Source organism: Rhinichthys klamathensis, unplaced genomic scaffold, assembly GCF_029890125.1.
Source record: "Rhinichthys klamathensis goyatoka isolate OS25496 unplaced genomic scaffold, OSU_Roscu_1.1 h1tg000398l_1, whole genome shotgun sequence".
Lineage (NCBI taxonomy): Eukaryota > Metazoa > Chordata > Actinopteri > Cypriniformes > Leuciscidae > Rhinichthys > Rhinichthys klamathensis.
Genome location: NW_026606900.1, coordinates 75,324 through 95,385, shown reverse-complemented (window position 1 = coordinate 95,385; position 20,062 = coordinate 75,324). Strand labels below are relative to the sequence as shown.

Sequence of the window (20,062 nt, the reverse complement as noted above, 5' to 3'; positions counted from 1 at the left end):
GTTGGGTATATCAGTAATGACTCTATCTAATGTATAAATATTTTTTTCAATTATTAAATTTCTTTTATTAAATTTCTTTTAACAATTATAATCAAGGTTTTTAGCTTGTCCCCTAATTTACTGTCCACTTTGTTATTTTTGACTACTTTCTCTTTAAACGAAAGTTGGAAAAATTAAATGACAGTTAAATCAGTTATCACTTCTTTGCAGGGAAAACAACTTGGGCAAGTGAGTGAGTTCCTCAACTATATTTTAACTGTCTATTTTTTATAAATTTTATCTTTCAAATTTGATGCGGTCAACCTTAGTATGTCCACACTGTTTAGGTAAGTTAGTAGGAAAATCATATTTTTAAAATGACAGGTTTAAAAACCACGCAATTCTTCATTTGATAAATCTTCTTTGTTAGCTTGTTTTTGCTCAGACACGGTGCATAGCCTGATTTTAGATCCAGTGTTAGTGTCGACCCTGTTATATCTGAAGAGCTAACAGAGTGGACACTGAGAGTGTACATAGTGATTGTGAAAGTAATTTATGTTTAAAGTTGAATAAGTAGTGCATTTAAAGTTCGTTGGCAATGTTTTACATATTGTTTCCTATCTAAATCCAGTTCAAAATCAACTAAAATTGTAACTGGTTGTACGCGAGCAATAGGAAATCCATTCTTTATAACACTTGTCCACCTTGTTAAGCAGCTTTTCCACAATAATTTCATAAATTCAGCAAAAAAATACACTAACAATTCAGTGACAATAAAAATGTACAAGAGTATCAATAATGTAGTACTTTTAAAAGTAAACAAACATGCAGGGTGGACATTTTTGATCTTCAATTTCATTTATTTTGTTTAATAAAGGGTTACATTTATTTACCCGAGCTTGACCAGAATATTTTTTTAATTTATGTAATTTATATTACATCACTATTTTATAATACAAAATCTATTTAATCATTATTATTATTATTATTATTAAATGCTATTTATAAATGCCATGCTTTGTATAAAGTTATCACTAATGAAACACTACATATTAATTCAGCCAGCGTATGTGAACACTTCTAATAATAGCGCTGGGATGTAGACGAGGAAACGAGAAGAAAGGTAAGGAAATGCCTGAGAGCTCCGCTGGGAACGACCCGAACCATTCAGAACCGAGGTAGTGAGGGAGATGTGAGGGTGAGGGAGTCCTGAACATCAAACAAACTACATACAAACTATACATACAGACGGTTATTTTCTTAGTACAAACCCAAGGGGATTTGTTACATCTTTCATGTATTTTGTTTTCTGGAACAGAAACTGCAGAACATCCTTCTTATAGCAACATGAAAATGGTATTTTCATATCCAACTTACCTCGGTGAAAAAGTTATCCATTGTCCTTATAATAATTCTCTGAGGTCTTCATAGGAGTCGACGAGCCGAGCCATACGTGTCAGTGAAAAGTGTCATGCGGTCCCTCACTGCATCTCACTGATCTCTAGACCCCTGGAGCCAGTTTGTTTCTCTCTCGCGCAGAGACACGTCTTTGTTTCAGACCATACAGATGTTGGAAACTATCATGTGTCCCACTGCCAGTCGCGAGAGCAGGAAAAAGTTTTCTCTTCCACGAGCGCAGTGACACCGGGGCTCACGAGGCGCGCTTCGGGATGGGATATAAAGACACGGCGCGAGGTCACTTTGTATGCCGGTGTGACACGCGCCTCGGTAAACAGCGAAGGCTTCGGCTCCTGCCAAGTTTGCAGAGACTCCGCTGAGTCGGCTCGATGCCTGTTGGCTCCGCCCCCCGCGCAGTTTGAATGGCAAAACTTCTGTAGATCCGTATAGCCTCGCGCGCACCTCCTGCTGTTCCCGTGGTGAGGGCGCGCGGGATAATCCACACAAACTATTTGTTGATTCACTGGCTGTTAAACTAAAAGCTCAGCTGTGAAACAGGAAGCTCAGTTCAAAATTCAGGGTTGATAAACACACATGTAAAATGAAATAAAAATAAAAATATAAAAAATATAAAGCTTCATCAACGCACCTGCTCTATATCTATCTATCTATTAGGGTGTAACTTTTAAATTACAAATTTCGGTTTTTATCACAGTTTTAGGGTCACGGTTTCGGTACGGAACTGTTCAGGGAAAAAGGGATTAATAAAATCAAATAAAAATTACAAATAAATAAAACAAAGATAAAAAAATAAACAGCACTTTTCAGGTTATTTAGGTATCTAACAGTAGTTTTCTGGTACATAAATTTAATATAATTTAAGTCCTCAAATGTAAAATAACATTCCATATAATCTTCCCTATATAAATAAAGATAAAGATTAAAGGGATAGTTCGGCCAAAAATGATATTTAACACATGCATTACTCACCCTCAAGCCGTTCGAGATGCATATGTCAATCTTGTTTCAGACGAACACATTTTCAGTCATTTTAGAAAATGTCTTAGACCCTTCAGTGGATATAATGTGAAGCAATGGGGTCCACCTCCTTCAAGTCCCAAAATCTGCATACATCCTTCACAAAAGTAATCCATCCGGCTCCAGGGGGATAAACGAAGGCCTTCTGAGGGTAATCCGTGCGGTTTTGTCGTAAAAATATACATATTTAAAACTTTATAAATGAAAATATCTGACTTCCGGCAACGATCGACGCGCGTTCACGGGTGATGGAAGTCGGCGTACGAGGTAGGACGTAGCCTAGGAACCGTGGTGACGTAGAACGAACGTGCCTGCGCAGCCAGAGAGCAGAGCAAAACAACGTCTACGTCACGACGGTTCCTACGCTACGTCCTACCTCGTACGCCGACTTCCATCACCCGTGAACGCGCGTCGATCGTTGCCGGAAGTCAGATATTTTCATTTATAAAGTTTTAAATATGTATATTTTTACGACAAAAACACTCTCTTCAAATCTTTGACGTGATCTTGGAATGTTTTGGAGAAACAGAGAACATCGTCTAAGTAAGGAAAACAGCATTCATCCCTCAGACCACTCAACACATTTTCCATACATCTCTGGAAAGCCGCCGGTGCGTTGGAAAGGCCAAAAGGAAGACGGATCCATTTGTACAATCCCTACGGCGTACTGAAAGCTGTCAGGTGCCTAGAGTTCTCTTCAACAAAACCCTGGTGATATGCACAGCCCTGATCAAGGATAGAAAACCATGAGTAACCTCCCAGGCTATCTAATAAGTCCTGAATACGTGGAAGGGGATGACGGTCGGTAATGGTTTTGCTGTTTAGTCCACGAAAGTCCACACAAAGACGTAAGCTCATATCCTTTTTCCTTACGCAGACCACAGGGGAGGAATAAGGTGATACGGACTTCCTAATCCATCCATGGTCTAGCAGCTTTTGAACGTATTCCTTAACCTCTCTATACAAGGGCTTTGGAACTGCGTTGTAGGACTTTTGAACTGGGGTGTCATCTTTTAAGTAGATTTTGAGTTGTAAGTCAGAAATGCAACCAATATCGGTTTCATCTTCAGCAAATACATCAGACTGGTCATATAATACACTCTTCGCAATCTCCTGCTCTTCCTCAGCTAGATGAGACAGAGCGACAGGAGGATGCCATTTGTCTTTGGTCTGGTGGGTAGTTTTATGCGTTTCCCTACTTGTTCTCAAAGTCTGCTCACAAGAACACAATTGAGCTGAACACAAGTGTGCTGTTTTCTGAGGAGTGGGCTCACAGTTTATGGATGAAGGTTTGATTGGTGTTAAATCAAGTATATCTTCAAGAGTACCAAGAACGGTTTTCTTTGCCAGATAGATGGCATGTTTTGTCGAGTTCTGAATCGGGACTTTGATGCGCTTAGATGATCCAACAGGGACATCAACTAAAGCTGGGAACACTTCCAGACCCTCCAGGCAATGATTCTCAGGGCAAGGCTGAAACATCATCGTACCTCCACGGTGCCATCCTCGAACTCTACACTGCACTTCACGAATCTTGCCTGCGGGAATATTTATACCTTTCTTGCCGAGGCGTACAATAGACTCTGGAATTTCTGCGGGTCTAATAGTCTGAAGTGTAGAGACTTATGCTTCCACGGCGCTATCACTGACACTCAAAGCTTCTTTTAGTATTTTAGTTACGTCAACGTTATCATGCTGATCGAGATTTGCTTTGATCATTTCCGAAATGACATTACTACCTAAGAGAGGCTAGTTGCAGTCGCGACTGATAAGTAGTGGTACTCGGATTGTCACACGCCCATGTTGCTGGCTACATATTTGAAGATCTATCCCTGCCCATCCATCAAGCGGAACCTGAGTATTGTTGGCAGCAGAAATTTCAAGAGAGTGATTAACGAACAACAATCCAAGCGGCTGTATTTTCAGAGAGGGTAGTGCTTGTTCAATCCACGATTTGCTCACCATGGTCACTTGTGCCCCTGAATCCAGCAGCATCTGAAGAGGTACCCCATTAATGGAACATGAGACCATGCATCGCTTACCAATGAGTTGAGCTACTCTTTTCTTTTGATCTGACTGGTATTGTGAGTTTGACTGTGAGCGTTTTGGTATGTTGACCTTTTCTCGGGGCTCCTCACTGCTTAGGATCGCTGACTGCCCCTCTCCAGCGACCTCTTCCCGTTTCCCGACAACTTCCGTTGGAGACAGCCAATGGCGCGATGTCCTGCCTGGCCGCAAACAAAGCAGTGAACACAGTTCGTTTGGTTTTTCTGTAAACAGTCATTACATTTACCTCGGGTCTCAGATAATGGTGGTTGAGCGCGAACAGTAGGTGAACGACAGTCTTGCAGCTTCACAGTCTCAGCGGGGGTGGACATCTGAGCTAGATGCTTGGTTAGAGAGGAAACTTGAGCAGTTAGTTCTTTGATAGCATCACGGTTTGCTTGCAACTCAGTGTCAACTCTTGTTGGAGTGTTCAATTCACTGTGGGAATGCTGAGCTGCGCTTACGGTAACTGATCTGGTTTTACCTACGGAACCCAGTCTTTTCAGTCGCCCTTCTTCTTCAGCTGTTGATTTCGTGATTTGTTCCAAGAGCAAGTCGTCACTAACCTGCATGTCTGACAGTAACGGTTTAAGATCATGTCTGACATGGCTGTTTTTCTCACTTAGCCCCTGATAAAGTGTGTGTATGAAGGTGCCCTGAACAAGCTCTTTGTGATAGCTAAACCCTACACCAGGATGTTGTGACTCAAAAAGTACATGCTGTTTCAGACCTATTATTCTGTAAAGAAACTGTTGTGGGCTTTCTTTATCACTTTGTTTAGCATTAGTTAACTCTTGAAAAAGTTCACTCACACTTTTGTCTCTAATGTGAGAACGCAGAAATCTTTTCAACTCATTAACAGTGAGATCATCCTTATTAACTAACATCTCTCTGAATGTACCAGGTTTGGTTATTTTAAGGACCGCTCTGATAATTTCAGACCCACTGAAACCCTCCTGCAACCCTTCATCTATTTGTTTACAGAGACAATTGAAAGACATGTCACAACCTGTATCACAAATTTGACCACCATGTAACTTAAATTCTCTTCGTGGTAACAGAGCTGAAACATCAGACAATCTTACAACATGGTCAGAAGTGTTAAATGAGTTCATCCTACCCAACGGAGCAACACCACAGTGGTCGGGCATACAGGGCATTGATGAGGTGACTTCTCTGGTAAGTGTATCGACGGTGTCTCTGTCCTGAAATGATACATGCACACGAGGCTCTCTGTCCATGTGTAACGATTGTGTGTTAGTGTCTCTGTCCATGTGAAACGATTGTGTGTTAGTGTCCCTGTCCATGTGAAATGGTTGTGTGTTAGTATCGCTGTCTATAGGGAATGGTGTTGTACCAGCTTCTCCCCGGTTATCAGATGGAGTGTAACCCCGGTCCTGTGTTGTCGAATCTCCCGTCGTGACAGTTGCCACGTTACCAGGTTCAGCTGCTCTGGTGCCTGGCACTGATAGAACGTCGTTGAGCAGGTCAAACAGGAGGAGAAGTTGAGTCATGCCCTCATCTTCTGCAGCTTTTAACTCTTCACTTCTGATGTAGTCGACAATTAGGTCATAAAGTTCAAGTTCATTTAAATCTACCCCGTAGTCAGCTTCACGGCCGTCATCTATCGAAATGGCTACAGTCTGTAACTGCCTCAAACTCAAACCTGCAAGTTTCTTCTGGATCTTGACGAGCAGCACTCGCCGTGGGCTGAAAGTAGTCATGTTGCTGAATCACCTGTGACAGTTGTTCTCTGGATGACACTTAGCGAAGTAGTCTTCCCTGAAACACTGGGCGCAGGATTCCACCGTTGCTATGACAACCGTCCCTGGACGAGATGTGCAGTCAATCCCGGACGAGCCCCCAATTGTTACCGGCCTCAGACCTAGGGGAAATCTGGGCTGGCAGCAAGGGTACACAGGCAGTGAAGCACTGTGCACCTGTGAAACACTGTGAAATAGTAAAGAGACAGACAGGATAAGCGTCTTTCCCTTGGCGCGTCAGCTTTACTTCTGAGATCGCACCCGGGACAAATCTAGTCTCAATAGTATACTTCACAGGAGCGCTCAAGCGCCCTCCCCTGGTGTGGCGGCGAACTGATTCTTAACTGTTAGTGTTCTTATTAAAAAAATAAAGTGGGGGGATGGCGTTTTCCATGAATTATCTGGTAACATCTTTTATTACATCCGTTACACACACAGAAAGACGGGCGCCAGAAAACAGTTCTCTTTTGCGATTAAAGAACACACACAATTATGCCAAAATGTCAGTTTCATCGATAATCCTCATAAGAGAAGTCTTAAATGAGTTAAATAAAGTCTTAAATGAACTCTTAAGTTAAAAGAGTTGTGAGAGAATGAGGCACATGCGAGATGTGTCGTGCAGCAGCGGCTGGTTTTAAAGAGACAGCTGCCAATAATGCTGTCTGTCAGTAAAGTTAATCAGAGAACAAAGGGAACAAAGAAAATTACTGACTAAATAACTTTTGTAGAACTAAAGAACGTTTTGTGCAGCAGACTGTTTGATAACTTTTTTCAAATTCTGTATATTGTATTGTAGCCTATATGTTAGACAGGTAGGAAGGGCGAAGGTAAATAGGACATTTATATGTTTATGTGAGGATTGTTTGAAGTTCACTTAAATTTAAAGTTGTTATAGTTGAAGCCTAATAAATGTAAAAAAAAAAAAAAGATTACAGTTTAAAATATGTAGCCTGCCCTAAACTAAATATAAACCTATAAAAATTTAAGTGTTTTTAATTGCGATTAATCACAGGAAAAAATTTGATTAGTTATTTTTTTTAATCGATTGATAGCACTATTAAGAACATAAACAGCAGGAATATAAGGCTACTGTCACTTTAAGACATAATGCACTGATCCAGCACACTGATACTGCACACATGCGTTGTCTCTCTCGACAACTATACTTGCTAAGAAGGGTCATATTGACATATTCTTTTGTGTTAATTTGTCCGTTCAAGCGCAAGACTTGAAAGAGAACTCAATATTTGTGCGCTGTCTGAGATGCGGATTTCTGTGTGCGCGTTTCGGGTGAGTGCACACACAAATCTTCTTGCAGTGTGCCCGAGTTCTCATTAGCGTCTTCTTGGCTTTAATGTTTAAATTGGCACGGTTTAAATGAGTTCAGTTTAAACACAGATAGCAACGTGTGCTGTTCAGGTCTCATCTTGCGCTATCAACACCCGGGTGATGACGGTGTAAATGACAGGTCATATTAGAGCATAGGGCACTCCTTTTGAACACAGTTAGGGGAAGCCAGAATGCGTATCCATCAACATGAAACATACATTAGTCTAACTCTGTCTGTCTGTATTACGCATTGTTATTTTCAACAAACCATAGTATAGATGCGCATGCCGTCAGATTTGAGATGAACTGCGGTGCAAGTGCGTACCGAACCATGGGTGGAGAATAGTTTGGTTACATTTTTTTTTTATAGAGAAGAACCGTTACACACTATTTATCTATCATTCTATCATTCTTTCAATCTATGTATCTATGTATCTATGTATCTATGTATCTATCTATCTATCTATCTATCTATCTATCTATCTATCTATCTATCTATCTATCTATCTATCTATCTATCTATCTATCTATCTATCTATCTATCTATCTATCTATCTATCTATCTATGTTAACTGTTGTAATTAGTTTCTGTATAAGACTGCCTTCTATTGGTCGTGTTTATTACATGACTGGCACATTTGCACACGTTTTAAAACCAGGAAATGTTTCAGTTCAGAGAAATCGAAACCTAAGCTCAAGCTGCTGTCGAACCATTGTAGATGTCTCTCTATCTGTGCAATAAAATGGCAGAATCCAGTGTTTCTTTGGCTCAGGATCAGTTCAGCTGTTCAATCTGTCTGGATCTACTGAAGAATCCAGTGACCATTCCCTGTGGACACAGTTACTGTATGAACTGTATCACAGGCTGCTGGGATCAGGATGATCAGAAGGGAGTCTACAGCTGCCCTCAGTGCAGACAGACCTTCACTACAAGACCTGTTTTAGGTAAAAACACCATGCTGGCTGAAGTGGTGAAGAAACTCAAGAAGGCAAAAATACAAGCTCGTCCTGCTCAATGTTACGCTGAACCTGGAGATGTGGAGTGTGACATCTGTACTGGAGACAAAAACAAAGCCATCAAGTCCTGTCTGGTGTGTCTGAACTCTTACTGTAAAAATCATCTTAAACAACATGAGATTTTCTTCAAAAGTAAAAACCACAATCTAATGGACGCCACTGGACGACTTCAGGAGATGATCTGCCCTCAACATGAGAAACTGCTGGAGATTTACTGTCATACTGATCAGACCTGTATATGTTATCTGTGTACAATGGATGAACACAAACACCATGACACTGTATCAGCTGCAGCAGAGAGGACTGAGAAACAGGTATGATCACAGTAGTTGTGCCGCCTATAAAAATCTTTAATCCCATATCTACATAATCCAAGATCATTTTCCAAGCAGTCACTTCCTCGGATCTCCCAAGGATATAATTTTTGACTTGAGGTAATTACTTTTTATGCTGTATGACTTATCAGATTCCTTTTTATTTGTTATTCCTACAGAGACAATTGGGTAAGATGCAAAGAAAAGACCAGCAGGGAATCCAGAAGAAACTGAAGGATCTTCAGAAGTTGAGAAAGGCTGTAGAGTCTCACAAGGTGAGTTTAGAGCAGAAGAACTGCTGGAAGAGCTGTTTCACACTCAGTTAGGACTCTCCTCCAGTCAGTCTGTGAGGAGCCAGTGCTGGAGCTCTTTCAGTCCCACTGAAGCCCACTGTGGGGAACAGGCTGTGTGAGGGACCAGTAAGAGCTGAGTGAATGGACTGCTTCTAATGGGTCTCTGTGTGTGTCCTAACAGCGCTCTGCACAGGCAGCAGTGGAGGAGAGTGAGAGCATCTTTACTGAGCTGATCCGCTCCATTGAAAGAAGCCGCTCTGAGGTGACACAGCTGATCAGAGACCAGGAAAAGACTTCAGTGAGCCGAGCTGAAGGACACTTGAAGAGATTGGAGCAGGAGATCAAGGATCTGAGGAGGAGAGACGCTGAGCTGGAGCAGCTTTCACACACAAACCATCACATCCATTTCATCCAGGTAACAGAGATCTGACAAACAGGACAGTGTCTTTAGGAAGGGAAGAGATTGTTTTTTCTATCAAATGTTTCTTTGTCTTTAGATGGTGTTTCTATTGTGTCTTTGTGTCTGTGTAGATTTTCCAGTCTCTCTCAGTCCCTCCTGGATCTACAGACTCACCCAGCTTAATTTTCTGTTCTCGTCTCTCTTTTGATGATGTTGGTAAATCTGTGTCTCATCTGAGAGAGAAACTGGAGCATTTCTCCAGAGAAGAGATAAAAATTATATCTGGTAGAGGTAAGCTTTTCCTAACATGTATATGATGTCATGTAAAAAACAAAACAAAAAAAAAACAATGCATATTTAAAATATTCTAAAATGTTTGATAATTAAACTTATTTTATATTGTTTTCCTAGTGAGAAACATTAACATCATTCCCACCCCTGAACCCAAGACCCATGATGAGTTCCTGCAATGTAAGTCTCTATGATCATACATGTACATAAAGAGACAAACTTTAGTACTTATTATATCAACAATAAAACTGAACTGCATACAACTCTTGACATTCATGTGACACATTTACTTTGTTAATATTCAAAGTACAATCAACTACACCAAATCAGGAATAATCATATGATAGTTAGTTTATCTTACTGGGTTAGTTAACTTAAAAAGTCCTGGGGCCACATGTATAAAATGTTGTGTGGAAACCATCCTACATTTGATCTTATACGATCATTTCTCAAATGTACATGTGTGCTTCAATCAGAGAACGAGATGTGGAATTTATAAATTGCAAATGGTCTTGAAATTGTGTGCAGTCGAATGGTTTCAGATCTCCGCCTTGCAAACGCGCCCTCCTTAATGTAATTAATGATGTTTTATTGACAAAGTTCGGGGGGAACACGTTCAGCCACAACAGTTTTTCCAGGATCCCTCCCTCTCTCCCAGCAACTCCTCACTCTCAATTACTCCTTTATATGTTAAGGGGTTAGTACACCCAAAAATGAATATTCTGTCATTATTTACTCAACCAATGTCGTTCCAAACCTGTAAGACCTTCGTTCATCTTCGGAACACAAATTAAGATATTTTTGATGAATCTTTCAGATTTCACCGGCTCCTGCGTCAGCAACATACACATGCATCGGGGTGCTCACGTGAACAGCGTCAGAGACTCGGAAGAGAAGAAAATGTTGAATTAAGTCGTTATTTTGGGGGGGTTTTGCACAAAAAGTATTCTCGTCGCTTCATAAAATTAAGGTTGAACCACTGTCACATGGACTATTTTAACTTGTGAAACATAAAGATCACTAGTCAACGTCCAAATACTTTACTTGAAAATGGCGAGTGACAAGAATTGCTTAGATTTCCAAATAACTGCAGTTCTCAGACTCCTTAGACCCTGACGTGGCATGACACTCTACATTCAAATCTGTGCGCACCCGTTTTATAAATGAGGCCCCTGGTCTGGTCACTTGTGTTCATCACTCACTGCTAGGTTCTGTTTTGGCAGATAAACATTAAAATGGACCATCAGCTCAACTGTACAGAGGCTGTTGGGTTTGTACAGCTGTTGAAAAGAGATTTTAAAACATTTAAACAGGACAAAAAATAAATAGAAAATGTGATTTGACTTTTCAATTCTAAATTTTTAACTAACTCTAATTTCTGATGGCCAATTTCTGATGGTCAACAGACACACCAATAGAATAATGTTAACAGTGAGGCATGTAATAAATCTTTTTTCCTAAAGTATATAACATGACTGTAACTTGCCATGTATTAAAAAACCTAAGTATAATAAACCTCGGGTGTTTTATTTTTAAGACTGAAAGTCATGTATTACTTGATAAATGCAGATCATGTGTTTTATCTTCATCAGATTCCCGTCGACACACTTTGGATCCAAACACAGTTAATAAAAACCTGGTACTGTCTGAAGGGAACAGAGTGATTAAATACACTGACAAAGTCCAGCGGTATCCTGATCATCCAGACAGATTTGATGGTCATCCTCAGGTGTTGAGTCGAGAGAGTGTGTGTGGACGCTGTTACTGGGAGGTTGAGTGGAGTGGTGAGGTGGAAATATCAGTGTCATATCAGAGCATCAGCAGGAAGGGACGGGGAGATGAATGTGCGTTTGGATATAATGATCAGTCCTGGAATTTGTCCTGCTCTGAATCCAGTTGCTCATTCTGGCATAATAACAAACAGGCTAAACTCCCTCCAGTCTCCAGCTCCTCTAAAATAGGAGTGTATGTGGATCACAGTGCAGGAACTCTGTCCTTCTACAGCGTCTCTGACACAATGACCCTCATTCACAGAGTCCACACCACATTCACTCGGCCTCTCTATCCTGGGTTGAGAGCTAGTCCATCATGGACAGGACAGGGCTCAAAAATGACACTCTGTGATTTAACAATATAGAGATTATATGCAGAGATTCTACAAATAATATTGTGAGAGCTATTCTCAAGATATCATTGTCATGTTTTGATTTTGACAATGTTTCTTATGTTTACTCCAAATATTATCAGCACAATATTAATCCTTTTTATTCACAAGTTGCATTTATGCTTGTTATTTACGTCTGACGTTGTCTTTTAAATAGAAATCAACTATATTTTCTTCACCTAACAAAACAAAAGAATTCAAAGTGATTTTTCTTTTCATTATTTAGCGCTGACAGCTCTGTATCTTCAACAAGTGTATGTATGCAGTTAGATCACATTCAATGAACCACTGAATAAATGCATTTAATAAACTAACTTATTCTCTCTAGTCTCTGTTCATGCAATTTCCACAAATCCCTTCCATAAATTACCTCTTATTGCCATTATTTAAAGAGAGGGAGCCCACAACACATTCACTTAATGGAATTTAAAAAATGATTTGTAACATTACTTTTATCATGAGAAGACAAGGATCTGCGGTGTCAGTTTAATTCTGTAAGCTCTCCACAAAACTGCAGTCAGTTCCAGATCACTAATCAAATGTTGTGTTAGTCTCTTATCTGTCAAGAATCACAATTAAACTGAATGGTGGACAACTGTCCAGTTTTAACTATTTGAACATTGATCCTGCTGATGAAGTCCAGGACATGTGCTCTTGTAATCGTTCTCTGAAGCATGTGTGTGTTGCAATGGACTGAAGACTGTGTCTGGTCAGGTTTTATTTGCTGACAGTGTTTTTTTAAACTGCCGCCAGCACAAAAAAATCGAGCATTTCCCTTCACTTCCTTTTGCCCTACACTCTACATACCCCTAAAACCTACAGATCATTAAACCCTCAGCAAAGATTTGTTTTTACCAAAAACAGTAAGCAAAAGCTTTCCTGTAGCTCAAACAGTAGAATATAGCAACACCAATGCAAATGTAACTTACAAGGGTCTCTCATTCACAAAGAAGAATGTAAACGGGTTCAGATACTTGATAATCAAGTCCAGGGCCGCATTAAGAGCTCACTGGGCCCCGGGGCTATGAGTTACTGCAGGGCCCCCCACCACTACAGGTCACCAACTACATGAGCTAAATGTTCTATCATTATACGAGTCATTTTATCCATCTATGATATACTTCACAGTTCAGTTATATTACTTTTAAAACGATTTTTTATCAAATCAAAATTTAATGGCACTAACATTTCATAATTCTTGTGACCAATTTTAATATCACAAAAAATAATAGTAACTTAAGAAAAGAATCTCAAGCTTACCGATGACAAGAGTCACAAATAACAATAGAACAAAGGCACATAGTAAATCGACCTTGAAAAACTTAAAGCACTGAATAATATTATATTGTATAAAGTAATCAAATATACAATACATAGTTTTCACTATAAATTCAACATTCATTCTTAATAATTTTTACAAAAGTGATTCATTCAAGGGCAGTAAATTACTTTCTTTCTGATGTTTGATTATGGACACAAATGGCGACAAATGCTTTATTAGCAGCTACTGTCACTTTAAGACCTCAGGGTCGGAACTCAAGTGCGCTGTGCAAAACCGTCTCAAGTTCACCATCATTTAAAATAATTTGTATCCAAAGTCAAACCACAATGATTAAAAACGCGTTTAATTTATAAACTTACATCATGATGTCTCAGCAAAATTTACATATTTCTACCGGATATATTATCGCCAGCCCTTTAGGTGAATATAGAGTTTGATCAAACACAAAAAGCAATATCAAACATCCATCAAGTTAATAATCAAACTTACCGAAAATTTGTGGGGTCGACGATGACGCTGTGTTTTAAAAAATAGTCTAGACTCTAGATGAAGTGAAGGGTGGAGGCGATTTATTGGTTGATGCATGCGTAGCTATATTCTAATAAGGCGCAGGCACTCCAGGCAGCCATCTATAGGCCTATGTGCAGCAGCAGGTCGATCGTTCACAAGTTAAATATAGAATAAATGTATTATGTTAAATTAAAACGTGACGTTTCATTTCACCATGCCCTGTCCTGCTGACCACGGGGGTTTGATTGACAGGCGACATGGCCAATCAAAACGCCGAATACGCAATTTTGTCCGACAACAAAGCTGTCAGTAGATTAACGTCGGTGGACTTGAACTTGAAAACGGTATTGTTTAAATTATTTAAATTACAATATTTGAAAGCTGAGACTTTGTTTCATATCAACAGTAAGCTGCTCTGAACACTCTCTCGTAGTCAATTGTGTAACGTTACGCGTTAGTCTTTGCCCCGCGATGTATTTTTTCACTGCGTTAGAACATGATGTGCGTGACTCGTGAGAGCCGCCTGGCTTGTCACACAGTAACTAAAAAAGGCGGGTCTTTGCGAACGGTCACTATAATATTAATGATAATGATTCCATGATAATGCATGGAATACTCGGCAAAGCGCTACTAAATAACAGGGCTAATTTGTGGGGGGCGTTGCGTGGTAAGGATTTGGCAATCAGATGGCTAGTATCTGCTCCACAGCCAATCAAGGGCCCCCTCCTTGTTCGGGCCCCGGGGCTTTAGCCCCGCCTAGCCCTATTGTTAATGCGGCCGTGATCAAGTCAAGTCAAGTCATCTTCATTTATATAACGTTAGCGCTTTTAACAATGGAGATTATTTCAAAGCAGCTTTACAGAGATAAACATACAATTTACGGTAACAGATATTGTTTTGGCTTTATAGCGATTTTGAATGATGTTATTTCCGGCTAAAGTTGGTTTTGATTGATTCACTTCCAGCAAAATTATAATTTATTACATTAGGGGCCACTAAGACGACGGCGTTCTAAACAGACTTTAAACGCGAACCTGTGACCGGATGGCGTTCACATGCGCATTAAAAATTGATTCTATAGTTATATTCGTTTGAATATGTGTGCGCAGGTTTGTAATTTCCCTACAAACCATGCCTAAGCAAACTTGTCTTGCCTATAAATACGCGAAGATCAATCCTGTGTGAAAAGAACAGAATGACTGTTACAATCAGCATAAACAACAGATTTTAATATACATGTTTCTAGTCTCATAAACTGTCTGGCAAGTTTATGTGTAAGACTGCCATCTAGCGGTCGTGTATATTGTATGATTGGCACATTTGCACACGTTTTAAAACCAGGAAATGTTTCAGTTCATAGAAATCGAAACTAAGCTGTTGTTGTGGATGTCTCTCTGTCTGTGAGTGTGTGAAATAAAATGGCAGAATCCAATATTTCTTTGGCTCAGGATCAGTTCAGCTGTTCAATATGTCTGGATCTACTGAAGGATCCAGTGACCATTCCCTGTGGACACAGTTACTGTATGAACTGTATCACAGGCTGCTGGGATCAGGATGATCAGAAGGGAGTCTACAGCTGCCCTCAGTGCAGACAGACCTTCACTACAAGACCTGTTTTAGGTAAAAACACCATGCTGGCTGAAGTGGTGGAGAAACTCCAGAAGACAAAACTACAAGCTCGTCCTGCTCAATGTTACACTGAATCTGGAGATGTGGAGTGTGACGTCTGTACTGGGGATAAAAACAAAGCCATCAAGTCCTGTCTGGTGTGTCTGAACTCCTACTGTCAAATTCATTTTGAACGTCACGAGGAATTTCACCCAGGAAAGCGGCATAAAGTGATGGACGCCACTGGACGACTTCAGGAGATGATCTGCCCTCAACATGAGAAACTACTGGAGATTTACTGTCGTACTGATCAGAACTGTATATGTTATCTGTGTATGTTGGATGAACACAAACACCACGACACTGTATCAGCTGCAGCAGAGAGGACTGAGAAACAGGTATGAACTATGAGTCGTTATGTTGAATAATAAATGTTTCTTCATAATTATATAACATATATTCGAAGATCATTTTCAAACAGTTCTTAAACGAAAGAGATAATATAATTTCTACTCTTTGCTCATGTTTGAAACAGTTCTTTGTGACATTCTCTAAGAGGCGCATGTACGAGTTGTATATTGACTGTGTATACTAAATCTTTTAGAGACAGTTGGAGGAAACCCAGAGAAAATTCCAGCAGAGAATCGAGGAGAAACTAAAGGAGCTTGAGGAGCTGAGAGAGGCTGTAGAGTCTCACAAGGTGAGTTTAGAGCAGAAGAACTGCTGGAAGAGCTGTTTCACACTCAGTTAGGACTCTCCTCCAGTCAGTCTGTGAGGAGTCAGTGCTGGAGCTCTTTCAGTCCCACTGAAGCCCACTGTGGGGAACAGGCTGTGTGAGGGACCAGTAAGAGCTGAGTGAATGGACTGCTTCTAATGGGTCTCTGTGTGTGTCCTAACAGCGCTCTGCACAGGCAGCAGTGGAGGAGAGTGAGAGCATCTTTACTGAGCTGATCCGCTCCATTGAAAGAAGCCGCTCTGAGGTGACACAGCTGATCAGAGACCAGGAAAAGACTGCAGTGAGTCGAGCTGAAGAACGACTGGAGCGACTGGAGCAGGAGTTCGAGGATCTGAGGAGGAGAGACGCTGAGATGGAGCAGCTTTCACACACAGACCATCACATCCATTTCCTCCAGGTAACAGAAATCTGACAAACAAATTGATTTTGAAATAGATCTTTCTATGTCTTTAGCTGGTGTTTCTACTGTGTCTTTGTGTCTGTGTAGAGTTTCCAGTCTCTCTCAGTCCCTCCTGGATCTACAGACTCACTCAGCATCACTGTCAGTTCTCGTCTCTCTTTTGAGGATGTTGGTAAATCTGTTTCTCAACTGAGAGAGAAACTTGAGCATTTCTGCAGAGAGGAAACAGAAAAGATATCTGGCAGAGGCAAGCCTTACATTTACTGACATGTATCACATGATGTCATGTAAAAAACAATGCATGTTTAAAATATTCAATAATTAAAGTTATTTTATATTATTTTACAGTATTTACAATAAAATGTCTGTTGGTTTCCTAGTGAGAAACATTAACATCATTCCCACCCCTGAACCCAAGAACCATGAGGAGTTTCTCCAATGTAAGTCTCTATGATCATACATGTACATAAAAAGACAAACTTTATTTCTTCTTATTATATATCGACAATAAGACTGAACTGTGCAGAACTGCATATAACGCTCTTGATTTACATGAGACACATTGACACATTATACATTTAAGTGTACTATAAGTGTAACAGTAGTAAACTTTAAGTGCACAACTATTTCACAACTACGTTTCTCATTTGTACTGCATCTGTACTACAAGTGAACTTATAAGTATACTAGTAGTTTATTATTTTTATACTAGTAGTTACTTTTTATACTTTTTTTAGTTTATGAAAGTACACATTGAATTGTACTCTCAGTAAACAACTAGTTTAGTAGTTTTATACTGCAAGTATACTTGTAAGTTTTCTTTAAGTGAACATAACATCATACTTATAGTTTACTATTTATATTATTTTTGCACTTTAAGTATACTACTATGTTCTTATTTAGGTATTGACTTTTTATACTTGAAATATACCTTTAACTGCACTTTAAGTTTAAAAAGATTTTATTATATCTTCATGCATACTTTTGAATTGGGTTGAATGTGGGTAAGTATATTAAAGAAAATCAACACTTTAAACAAAAAGCTGGGAAAATTGCATTTTTGTCAAAGACTTTGTCTGGATGGGATTATCTGTTTTCTTTATAAATCAATATTTTCAAACAATGTAAGTTTATAAGACAGTATATAAAACTATGTGTAAAATGTATTTAATAGGCTATTTAATCAAAAGATTAAACACAACTACAAGCCAAGTATACTTAGAATACTTAATTATACTTTTAAGTATATCTCGATCAAAAGATATGTACAGTAGGCCAAATATACTTAGACCTTTCTGTCAGTATAAGTCAAGAATACTTGAGTGCAATTGTAAATATATTTCTGAGAAGTACATAAAGTATATTTCTGAGAAGTATATAAAAGGTAGACTGAAAGTATGCTTTCTTAATTTTAGTTTTAAAAAAAGTATACTAATTGCACATTAATTAAATAAACTTCTTTTTCGCAAGGGTAGTTTATGTTACTGGGTTAGTTAAACGTCCTGGTCTGGACACTGCTAGTTTTTGTTTTGACAGAGAAACATTCAAATGGACCTTTAGCTGTAAACTGTACAGTTTGTGATAGAGCTGCTGTCTTTAAAACATTTGAACAGGACTAAAAACTAAACAGAAATTTGAATTGACTTTTCGATTCTACATTTTTAACCATTTATAATTTCTTCAGGTCAACTCCAAACACACACAGACACACCAACACAACGATGTTATGATGTTGATAACAATGAGGCTGATGTTGTGTAGCTTTTTCCCTAAAGTATCAAACATCACTGACATTTTTCATATATATAAAATCCTAAATGTAATAAAGGTCTGGTGTTTTATTTTCATCATTTTTTACCTTAAACAGATTCCCTTCCGCTCTCTTTGGATTCAAACACAGTGAATAAAAGCCTGGTACTGTCTGAATGGAACAGAGTGATTAAATACACTCTCAGAGAACAGCGGTATCCTGATCATCCAGACAGATTTGATGGTCATCCTCAGGTGTTGTGTCGAGAGAGTGTGTGTGGACGCTGTTACTGGGAGGTTGAGTGGAGTAGAGGGCTGGAAATATCAGTGTCATATCAGAGCATCAGCAGGAAGGGACAGGGAGATGAGTGTAGATTTGGATGTAATGATCAGTCCTGGAGTTTGTCATGCTATGACTCCAGTTGCTCATTCTGGCATAACAACAAAAAGACTGAACTCCCTTTAGTCTCCTGCTCCTCTAGAATAGGAGTGTATGTGGATCACAGTGCAGGAACTCTGTCCTTCTACAGCGTCTCTGACACAATGACCCTCATTCACAGAGTCCACACCACATTCACTCGGCCTCTCTATCCTGGGTTTCGGGTTATTGGAATTTTTACAAAAATTGTTGATTTGTTCGAAAGTGACATTCTGTGATCTAACAATATAGATAGTACATATACAATAATGTGAGAATTTTTTTTGTGATGATTACTCAAAACAACAACACAATTATAATCATTAGCATTAAGTGATTTTATTCATGAATTGCAATGATGCTTATTTGTTATGTCCAACATTGTCTTTTCAAGATAGAAAAAATAGAAAAGAACCACCGCTCATCCGTCAAAAAAGTCTTGTAGAGAGGTGCTGCTACATTAAATCATCATGGAAAATTGTAAAAATACAGCAGCCGCACACTATTGATCTTGCAGTGTTTGAGTGTGCGGCTGCTGTATTTTTACAACATTGTTTTTTAAAAATAAATAAAATCTGTTTTCTTCACCTCACAGAACTAAGCAATTCAATGTGATCTCCCCCCCCCCCCCCCCCCCCCCCATTTTGTAGCGTTGACAGCTCTGTATCTTCAAAGAGTGTATGTACATCCATCTGCAGTTTTCATGAGCTTATTCTCTCTGTTCCAGAAAATCCCTTGCATAAACAATTGACCTTTAATTATCCTGATAAAAAATAAAGGTGTCAACACTATATTAACTCACTGAGCCTCTATCCTGTGTTTATGGAGAATCCGAACCTGCATATTGTAACAATATAGATTACCTAATTGATGTAAGAACATGTGAAATGATAAAAAAAATGTCTATGTATATGCATTACCCTAATGGTAACAATCTATTTTTTTAAATGGGTGTATATTTAGTTTTCATTGTTATTTCTTTAAAATGCAAATTGTGATATATATATGGTAAACATGCATAATTTTCTACTTTTACATTTTACCTTTTTTATTTATATTTGCTATGAAATGTTTTATACATACATATATATATCTTTTTTATTTACTTTTGAGTTTAAAGAAAATAGAACTCACATTTCAAATATTTTCTCTGCAGCATCAACTGATGACGCCAGAGGGCGCGCCAAGACAACAAAAAAAAGAGATTTATTGAGCATTTTATTCTCCTGTGCGCTGGGTAATAGCTGGTACAAGTTAAGAATATTTTGAATTAATCACATTGACCAGCATTATATCTACCAGACAAAATAATCCACTGCTTTAAATA

General features: G+C 39.0%; 3 protein-coding genes across 3 annotated transcripts in view; 2 read left to right on the top strand and 1 right to left on the bottom strand.

Moving 5' to 3' along the window:
* The window catches only part of myo10 (myosin X), a 45,383-nt gene extending 43,623 nt beyond the window's left edge, over positions 1-1,760 (bottom strand). Inside the window, exon 1 of the mRNA XM_056234532.1 lies at positions 1,357-1,760. Coding sequence (XP_056090507.1) covers positions 1,357-1,377 — 21 coding nt within the window. The 5' untranslated portion in view covers positions 1,378-1,760. The remainder of the gene's footprint in view (positions 1-1,356) is intronic.
* A 6,449-nt stretch (positions 1,761-8,209) lies between these two features.
* On the top strand, positions 8,210-19,536 carry LOC130070231 (tripartite motif-containing protein 16-like). Its single transcript, XM_056234550.1, has 7 exons — positions 8,210-8,884; positions 9,064-9,159; positions 9,359-9,592; positions 9,709-9,868; positions 9,989-10,048; positions 11,461-12,286; positions 19,411-19,536. The coding sequence occupies exons 1-6, from the start codon at positions 8,273-8,275 to the stop codon at positions 12,003-12,005; spliced, it is 1,707 nt and encodes a 568-aa protein (XP_056090525.1). The 5' UTR covers positions 8,210-8,272; the 3' UTR covers positions 12,006-12,286; positions 19,411-19,536.
* LOC130070232 (E3 ubiquitin/ISG15 ligase TRIM25-like) lies at positions 15,161-18,989 on the top strand. The gene is made up of 6 exons (XM_056234551.1): positions 15,161-15,830; positions 16,037-16,132; positions 16,332-16,565; positions 16,656-16,815; positions 16,949-17,008; positions 18,436-18,989. The coding sequence occupies exons 1-6, from the start codon at positions 15,243-15,245 to the stop codon at positions 18,972-18,974; spliced, it is 1,677 nt and encodes a 558-aa protein (XP_056090526.1). The 5' UTR covers positions 15,161-15,242; the 3' UTR covers positions 18,975-18,989.
* Positions 19,537-20,062: the final 526 nt, after the last annotated feature.

What these genes read in the sequence shown, in the direction of transcription:
- LOC130070231 (XM_056234550.1), top strand. Translation starts at nt 8,273, where the DNA reads ATGTCTCTCTATCTGTGCAATAAAATGGCAGAATCCAGTGTTTCTTTG. An exon ending in ATCACATCCATTTCATCCAG is followed by an intron (nt 9,593 to 9,708) that starts GTAACAGAGATC and finishes GTGTCTGTGTAG; the next exon opens with ATTTTCCAGTCTCTCTCAGT. An exon ending in CCATGATGAGTTCCTGCAAT is followed by an intron (nt 10,049 to 11,460) that starts GTAAGTCTCTAT and finishes TATCTTCATCAG; the next exon opens with ATTCCCGTCGACACACTTTG.
- LOC130070232 (XM_056234551.1), top strand. Translation starts at nt 15,243, where the DNA reads ATGGCAGAATCCAATATTTCTTTGGCTCAGGATCAGTTCAGCTGTTCA. An exon ending in AGGCTGTAGAGTCTCACAAG is followed by an intron (nt 16,133 to 16,331) that starts GTGAGTTTAGAG and finishes GTGTCCTAACAG; the next exon opens with CGCTCTGCACAGGCAGCAGT. An exon ending in AGAAAAGATATCTGGCAGAG is followed by an intron (nt 16,816 to 16,948) that starts GCAAGCCTTACA and finishes TTGGTTTCCTAG; the next exon opens with TGAGAAACATTAACATCATT.